The 9,293-nt window shown below is 46.6% G+C and overlaps 1 protein-coding gene across 2 annotated transcripts in view; it reads right to left on the reverse strand.

The window, feature by feature from the left end:
- Positions 1-8,691, reverse strand: part of SLC9A7 (solute carrier family 9 member A7) — a 69,136-nt gene extending 60,445 nt beyond the window's left edge. For both annotated transcript variants that reach the window (XM_053971440.1, XM_053971439.1), the window contains exon 1: positions 8,387-8,691. In XM_053971440.1, the coding sequence (XP_053827415.1) occupies positions 8,387-8,654 (268 nt within the window). In that variant the 5' untranslated portion in view covers positions 8,655-8,691. The remainder of the gene's footprint in view (positions 1-8,386) is intronic.
- Between the last annotated feature and the right edge of the window lie 602 nt (positions 8,692-9,293).

Consider the following 9,293-nt stretch of genomic DNA (forward strand, 5'->3'; position numbering starts at 1 on the left):
TAACCCAGGAGAAACAATCGGGTTGCACTTCCCCAACAGAAATAAACCTTTACGCCAGTTTTCTTCTTATGTATTTTTCCTGTATTTTCCAGAGAGTGCAAAACTGCAGCGTAGCCAGTGATGCCAGCTCCACTCACTGCTTCAATTCTCCTGTCAATACCCTTTCCTCTCAGCTAACCAGGGAGCTCTCTGTGTTTGCCACTTTGAACTCTTCTAGGGAACCTAACTTCTAAAGCATCAGTTACATAGCAAGGCTAAAAGCCAATTAAAATAAGTTGGTATTCACTCGCTAAGAAGGCATTTTAAGGAGAACAGTCAAGTTCTCTCATGGATGAGGAAAATCTTTTCAGGAGAAAGGCCATTACACAATCAGTAAGTACAATGAAGACTGTCACAAAGGAATGAGAAATAGGAAGGATTGTACAGCAGTAAAACAACAGCAGAGAGGTACATGACACTTAAAATGTAGGTTCCCTTTCACTACTGAAGAACTTGATGTCAAGTGCTAAGAAGTGTATGTGTGGGGGGAAATAATTTCTTAGAATTAGTGTGGAAGCAATAGCATTCATTTTAATGGATTCAGAGTAAAAACCAAAAGCTAGTCAGATCCATGTGGGTCACTTGCTATTTTTAAACTATCATCAGTTACAACATCCTTCTGTTAGTATCTCATATTCAAAGCAATGGCAAAGGTTAACAGCAGTTTTTATATTGAATCCAGTTCTTGAATTAATGGAACAGCCTCCGAGCCTCAGAAGCAATAACTAATCCCAGTGTGTTGGCACTGCCTATGGACATGGAGTGCTCTGCTGCAGAGCTGACACAGGGAGGACTCTCACATGTAGGTGACACCATGCCACACAAGCAGCTTTCTCTTCTTCTAGCTACTGATGGCAAGAAATGCAGGTGCACCCACCACACTTCCATAAGCAGCCAGCACATTAAAGACTGTCATCTCATGCACAGACAAGTTAATTGCATTTTAGAATCCTTTTGTAGCATGTTCCTTTGTTTCCATCCCTTTTTTCATTAGGAATAGTTCCCCAGTTTTATAATAAAATTAGCAGGCGAACATGTCAAATTTACTTAAAAAAATCTCCTCAATCCTAATTTTTTTTTTTTTTAAGTCTAAGTGAGAAGTGAAGACATCTATGGAAAGGTGGAAAGGCGTGGCATTCTGAATAAGCAGACAATTTTATTTAAACATTTCCACAAATCCAGCACACCAAGACCCACAGCTTTGCTGTTCAAACTCCCCTCTCCAAGGAGCTTACAAGGTAACAGAAAAGGAATCAGTAACACACTCAAATACATTTAAAATACGCAGCAGGTATTCTGGTAGCTTCAGCTGCCTTTAAAACCATCTACTACAGACCTATTTCAACAAGGAAGCGACATTTTGAAAAAAGCTACAAACAGAGAAAGTGGCAGCTGTGGAGCAGTAACACAGGCTACAGCAAAACTGCAAGTCCCACCAGTGTGGCATTAGGGCCAGGACCCTCCCGTGGCAGCAGATCCCCCCCATTGCTGAGCCATCGGGGTAGCAGTGTAGCCAAGCCCACAGACACCCCTGGCAGCAGTGCTGACCCACAAGCGCTCTGCCAGGAGAGGGTGTGATCTTTCTCCATGTATCACTCACACATACGTCTGTATCAAGAGAAATGAAGAGCTTCCACCCAACCTTTGAAAAGCAACATGGAATACCAAAGCCATGAAGAAAGCACAAGAAACCACACACCTCCTCTGGCTGAGAGCAGAGCTCATCTCCTCAACTTTAAATTAAAGGAGCCTTCAACTCTTTCTCCCCAGTAAAAGAAAAATATCCCAACTCTTTCTTTCACCATAGGGTCTTTTGGTACTTCTAAAGTAAAGCGATTTGTCTGATTTCAGGACATGGGGAAAAAACCAAACCAACAGTTTCTCACAATTTGCTTTTCTCTCTTCATACTCAGTTAATTGCAGGCTGAAGTGCTTTTTAATAGGGGAGAAAAAAGCAGTGCATTTTAGCTAAATTACCTATGTCTGGTAGACAAAAAGATCTGAACTGCTGCGAACGACTGTGTATTCTTTACAACACTAGTAAAAAACCCTTCAACATAAACACTCTCCTAAAAAAATTGCTTGTATCACATTCTTTCAATGTAGACACCACTTAGTGTAAAGCAGGGCGAGAAAGGCTATATTCAGTATTTAAAAGGGATAAAGCTTTAATCCTGAGTCACAAATAAGTACTCTATGTTGGGGGGAAAAAAAAAAGTAACTCTACAAGCTGGTATTTCTGGCTGTCAGCATGGAAACAACAGACTTGAGTTAAATACTGAGGCTGTCTCTTGAACACACAGGGACAGTTCAGCAGCCCAGTGCTGGACTCACAGCATTCAGCATGTAAGCAAGGAGAGAACATCCATAGTATACAACACCTGTTAAAGGCCTAGATAGGAACTACAAAATATTTTTACTTCTGGCCCCAGCAGGCCAAGATACATAGTTCTAGAATGCAAACTGTGTCCTCTGTGGTTTTTTTTTGTTGTTGTTTTTTTTTTGTTGTTGTTGTTGTTTTTGGGGTTTTGTTTTGTTTTTTTGTTGTTGTTGTTGTTGTTGTTTGGTTGGTTGGGTTTTTTTTTCTTTTTTCTTTTTTTTTCTTTTTCTTTAATAATGGTGGAGCTGAGGTTCCTGCTTCAGATATCTGGTTTCTAAATCAGTTGAGGGTAAAGCTGCTACCCCTACCTAATGGAGATAATGGTTGTTCAGATAGCAGCAGAGAGGGGTGGGAATAGCTCCCTACCAGAAGCAGGAAAATGTTTCACCCAGCTCTCTAAGATGTTTTGAACTACTCTGCAGAGTTGATATGTAAGGGGAGCCCAACCTTCATAAGGAAGGAGTGGGGGAAAGAGCTGCTATGGACCCACAAAGCAAGTCCTTCACCCACAAAGGGACTGAAGACATAAGAGAATCATAGCTAGCTGTACCATGACAATTTTCTGTCACAGGGAATCGAGCCTTCCCATCACTGCTTCCAGAGCTACCTCTGTGCGCTGCAGGAAACCATCCTGGCTTGGAGTCAAGGCCAAACCCTTGAGAAGGAAGATTTAGGGTAAGTAGAGGCAAGGCTTACATCTGCTTCCAGTTGTGCTGGGAGCACATAGAGCAGAGGTCTAGAGTTCTCTCTAGTCACTCTGTTAGTGAGCCCAGGACGCACAGTGTACTTTATAAAGGCGTTTAACAGGTAGCACAGATACTCCTAAATGGTGCCCAGGACTGCCTGTACAGGTGACCCAGAAGCACTTCCTGATGCCTGCATAATTACTCTGGGTGAAGGCAATTTCAGTGTTCAGGTGTTCTAATCTTCCTACAGCACAAGAATTGAGAAGGTTTATTAAACATACACTGCAAAGGAATACACATCTATAACCACTTCTATCAGTACATTTTAAAATTAAAGTTCTAAAAGAACAATATCTGAATTGTTCATTCTGTTTGAATGACCAATTATAGTTCATTACAGAAAATTTACTATGCAGTATTGTGAAATCCAGAGATAAGATTACACACTAGTTGCCACACAGATTTTTGTTAACACAGCTAAAGAAACTTTCCCTATCACCTTTCTCTCACCATCTTAAAACAAAGGCCTACTTTACCAAACAAAAAGGGGACAGGTGAGAACTCAGGCCTCTCTCCCATCATCCTCTTGCCAAAAATATAGACCCCCAAAGACTAAATAAAGAAGCACTGAGACGGGGACACCATCAACACCTGAGAAGTAATTCTGGGCATCCTGTTGGACTTGATAGCTTTTGTATACTCCTTCACCATCTCCTTTTCTGTTTTCTCATCTGCACCAATAGCAGAAGTTAACTAGAGTTGATGCAGATGCTCTGCATCTACAGAGCAGTCCAGTCCTTGTGTTCTTTCAGAGACAATCATTAGCAGACCTATTTAGAGACATCTTTCTATTGCAAAGAAGCAAAGACAAATTGGAAGTGGTTCCAAAAGAAATTTTCTGAAGTGGACAAAAGAAAATCTCCAGTTCTTACAGGGCCCAGACATGCACAATATTAACCTGCTGTGGAACCACCTCACTCTGACAACAAGCTTGTGCACCAGACATCAGGTTACCTGCCCTCAGCTCAGCACAGTCCAGCAAACACAACCAGAGCACTCACACAGGAGAAGAAGGCAGGCAGGTGTGTGAGCTCTGCAGTATTACAGATCTGGCATCTGTTTGTGGTAACTTTCTAATTTAGATGAAAATAACAGGACATGGAGAGGACCACCTTCCCCCTTCAGCCTCTGCACGGTGCGTACAATTACACGGTGCTACAGAACAGTACCAACTTTAACAGCCAGGTGTGTCACCAAAGGCTTCCTCAAGCAAAAGAAATCCAAGTTGCCATTTCTCTCTTCTTTGGCTTATGCCATGATCAGAGGGTATTCTGGTGCTGATTTGACAGAACTTCTCATGAAGATGAAGTTAACAGACATAAAAATGAACTAATTTAATCTTAATGAAATACACTACCCTTACAGAAACAAATTAACAAAACCCCCAAGCCCACAGAAACAAAAACAAAACCCCAACCCACAGAAACAAAGAAAGAAACCCAAAATCATTGCCCTGAGGACTATAGATAAATTGTACTCCAAAGATACTTCAGAAACACCAGCAATTATAAGCTATCCAACTACCCCTGCCCAAAGAGCAGATCTGAAATACATGCAGGTTAATAAAAACTATATAGCATTTCTTCAAAATTTCTCTCAAAAGAAGAATTTACAATTTTTCTACCTGGTCACAAGCCATAAAGTAAGCTTAGATAAAAGATTTGTATTACAATTAAAACATACTGAGCAGTCAAAAAGTGGAGCAAAACTCACTTTAAAAGCCTGTAACAAAGTGATTTAAAATAATATTCAGGAAGAACAAGCAGGTTGCCAGAGAAAGGATAATGTTCTCAAAACTGGGTGCTCAGTTATGATCCTAAATCTAGTATTAGGAGGCTTATGTCAAAGTGGCTTATTAAAAACGAAGACTGACATTATTTTGCTGGCAGTGGAGATGTGTTAGGTCATCTCTAGCATGTGTAGATAGATACAACAATTCTAACAGAGAGCACTGCAGCCAGATGAGCTAAAAATAGACCTTTTCTGTATCTACTCTGTGGATAGAGAAACTTAGTCTGATACAGAGTATTGCAGAACATGTATAAGGTTTTTTATCCTGAAGATTTACACCTTATCTCTCATTTGTGTTCCAGAAAAGGTAACAGAAGTATTATATTCCTCTTCATATACTGTTTTTCTTTCACTGTACCCAAGTCCCATTTGCTTTCACTTTTTTCTGCAGCACTAGCACGTGTGGCCTGCAGACAAGAAGGCACCTGATAGGACTGACACCTATGCTGATTCATGGGTGGCCAGTTGTCTGAATTACCACTTATGAAAAGGGACAAAGTAATTGCCTAGTGGCAGTGATACCACTGCATCTGCTGGGAGACATCTACTTATCCAGGTGGCTGCCTCCTAAGGAGCAGCCTTAGGAAGCCCACCAACTGGAGGCCCACCATCACCTCCCACCCTTAAGTCCACCCTGAGCTGTCCAGGTGCACAGTCCGTGCCTCGTCGCTCCTACTACAAGGTGATGCCTCTCAGTACAGAACCAAGAAGCCTGCAAAACAGAGCCACCACCAAACATCTTCAGGAAAAACATGTCTCAGAACACTTTATCCTCCAACTCAGACCAACACTAAGAACAGCAAGCATCACGATCTTTATCACTAGCTGAAATACACGTGTCAGCAAAGTTCAATTCCCTTATTTCTCTGTTGTGGATTGGGGTTTGCTTTGGTTGTGTCAGATTTTTTAATTGTTCCATTATAACTTGCATTAGCAATATTATTGCTGGAGCAACTGACATTTGCTAGTATTTCACTTCCACAGAGCAGCACTCTTGTTACTGTTTCAACCCTAAAATTCAATTCTATTTAGCATTAATAGATACTTGTGCTTTTGGGACTACAAACTCTTTCTTTGACATATTGCCTTATGATTTTGTGTTTAAGGCAGAGTGATCAAACATATGCACTTTAAATAGATATATAGCTTTTTTAAAAGTGCGTTTCTCAGATAGCAAATTATCAGCAAAATAGAAACCCATCTATCAGTTTAACCACTGTCTTTTAAACAACAAGGAAGGAAGAGGAAACTTAAGCCCAGTTAGCAGAAGTGTAACAGAAAGTTACTACGGCACTTGCTAGGTTGTTCTTCATCCCCTATGGAAAGTCTGTGAAATGTTAAAGTGAAGCCAGTTCTCAACAGAGTTTTACCAGCGTGGAGGTTAACCATGTTAGGTAGGAACTGAACACACTAAACATGCTTCCTAGGGTGTTTGCCATGAAAAGGCAAGAGTCAATTTGGGAGGGAGAACAAGATGTATTTTGATATACTAAGGGGACTCATTTAGAAGGCAATTATATTGGGGAACAATCTATGAAAGCAAAATTATTTAAGTGAGGGCACACCTCGATTGAGCCAATTATTCTTTTTTGGATGCTGCCAGGGGGGCTGAAAGAGATATAGCATAGTGCCTTTCCTAAGACAAAACTTCAGCATTTGCACATCAAATTGGGAACCTAACAATCTTTTCACAGATCAGGAACTGCGTGTTAGAGCAAACTAAACTGAGTTTAATGAGAGGCAGAATCTCTCCAGCTGAACAATTTCTCCTTTCCCACACAGTTCATCAAAACACATACTCAAATGCCCTTGATGCCCTGACACCTGTACTGCATGCATTAGCACACCCACATACACAAGATTTTCACCATAAACTAAGCCACTAAAATGATCATAAAACATCATAAATGAACTTTCCAAAGGTAACAACACTAGGGTAATATCTGAACATCTTCAATACTACCTTACCCTGTCTCTTTTCTGATCAATACAGACTGTTAATCTACTGTCTCCTGGGCACTCTTCAGCTGCTAAGCATTATCATGCCAGTGCATAACTTACTTATATGCCCAGTTATTAATTTGTCAGTTTTCAGCAATGAACATATGTGAAGTACACAGCAGTGCAGCAAAGAGATCAGTGACTAAGAGCAAATTGGGATGGTTTAAGGGAAGCATCAGCAGAGGAAAATTCCACTGCTTTGCAAGCAATCACATAGCTCTCAAGAGCAGTAGTACTCATCAAGGAGGAAACGTTTCACGTTCCCCCTCCCCTCGAGTGCTGAATTTCTCATGTGTGGTTACCCTCAATATGCTTATCCCGACCAACATCAGGCAGGTGTTTCACACGGTTCAACAGGAACAGATTCCGCTGGTGAAGAAGTGCCCCTGGCACTTATGGCAGTAGCCAATCACCAGCAGACAAATAATTTTTCAAATGGATGGCTGCTCTTCACCGCAACCCACTATGCTCTGCGTAGCAAACTGCGCACCAAGCGCAACCGTGGAGTTTCCCGCGGAGCGAGGGCTCTGCGTCCCCAGTTCAGGCTCACCTGCTGCCCTCTGCACCAGGCATCGACAGCACCAGGGAGAGCAGACCAGCACCATGAACATTATTCTGCAGAGACCAGCTCCTCTGGACCGTCAGTCCCACAAACGCAGGGGAAACACACAGCTTCTCCTGAGGGATTTACTTTCCCTTTACTCACATCCACCGAGAAGAGGGGCCTGGAGTGGGTGAACTCAACTCAGTAGAGCCCTCGATCCACCACGAGGGCTCGGGATGAGCCGCAGACAGTGTCAGGGTGTCTGGTCACTGCGGTCAGTCGGGATCCGCAAACGCGGGCCGCAGGTGACAGCAGCGCGCCGACAGCCAGGGAGCAAAGCCGGAGGCTAAACACGCTCCTTTCCGCGTGGTGCGGCCACAGCACGGCGAGGACAGCGCGATGGCGCTTTCCAAAGTCATCTCTACGATGACCTGCACGGCTCGGCACTCCCGGCTGCTGGAAGTGCGGCCGGCGAGCTGCCTTTCTGCGGCGGGGAGGGTCACTGGAACGCTGTCCCCGGCAGCGCGGCCACGGCGGTGGGGCGCACCTTCCCGCAGGACATCGCTCCGCTGCCGCACGGGAGGCTGCGGACCGCATGTCCCCCCTCAGTGTCCTTCTGTCCCCAACCCCAGGAAAGGCGCCGGCAAGGGGAAGGGATCCAGGAGCACCGGCGGGGACAGTCGGGCTCTGCGGCGAGGGGCTCCCCCTGCCCGGGGCTTGGCCTACCGGGCGCTGCCGCCCGTCAGCCGCAGCGGCTCGGTGCTCCTCCGGCGGCACGGAGGGGCGCGGCCGGTACCGGGCCCTCCGCCGCCCCCCGCCCCTCCCGGCACCTGCCGGGGCTGACACCGGGGGCTGAGGCGGTGCCACGGCCCCGGCCAGACTCACCGTAGATCATGGCCAGGCCAGTCTCGTGGAGAAAGCGGACACGCCGGTGCTTGAAGAGCCAGATGGTGAGGATAGTGAGGGTGAGGAGCAGGATGAAGGTGAGCAGGCTCACGCTGTCCTGCCGGTGGCTCTCCTCCGCCTCCTTCTCGGTGGCGAGCTCCTCCATGGCGCTGCTGCTGTCGCCGCTCCGCTCCGCCGCTCGCAGCCCCCCGGCTGCCAGCAGGAGCAGAGAGAGCAGCGGGAGCCTGCGGCGCAGGGGCTCGGCCATGGCTGCGGGAGCCGGGATGCCGCGGCGCCCCGTCCCACTCCCGTGGCGGCGGCCCACGGGCACTGCCCACCGCCCACCGGGGGAGGGAGCGGGGAAGGGAAAGAAGGACGGCGGGAGGGAGCGGCCCCGGCGCGCAGGAGCCCGCCCGCCACCGCCTCCCCCGGCCCCTTAAAGGCGCAGCCCCGCCGGCGCTCGCCTCGGCCGGGCAGCGAAAGCTGGTCCGCCCCAAGGACGCGGTGTCGCTGCTTCCCCCGTGCCTGGCCCGGCCGGCCCCGCCCGGCGGAGGTGCAGGGGTGGGCGAGATTTCCCCTCGCCCCCGCGGGGCTGGTTCTGCTCCGGGAGCTCCAGGCGCGGGCAGAGCTGCGGCGCCGGTGCCGCTCTCCCTCCCCGCGGTGCAGAGCGAACCTGTGAGCGGCTCTCACACCGGGGCGGTGCTGGAAATCATCACCACAGAGCCCGCCCTGCCCACGGCCGCGCTCGGGCTCGAACTGGACCAGGAGCGGACGGCCCCCGGGAGATCTGGCGGGGGATAAGCGCTGTAGTCTCTCTTTTTTTTTTTTCTTTTTTTTTTTTTTTTTTTTTTTTTGTAAGACATAGGAAAACGTAAAAACGTAAATTGCTGACTTAGAGGTTTTCATC

This window comes from Vidua macroura, chromosome 2 (assembly GCF_024509145.1).
Source record: "Vidua macroura isolate BioBank_ID:100142 chromosome 2, ASM2450914v1, whole genome shotgun sequence".
In the NCBI taxonomy this organism is placed as follows: domain Eukaryota; kingdom Metazoa; phylum Chordata; class Aves; order Passeriformes; family Viduidae; genus Vidua; species Vidua macroura.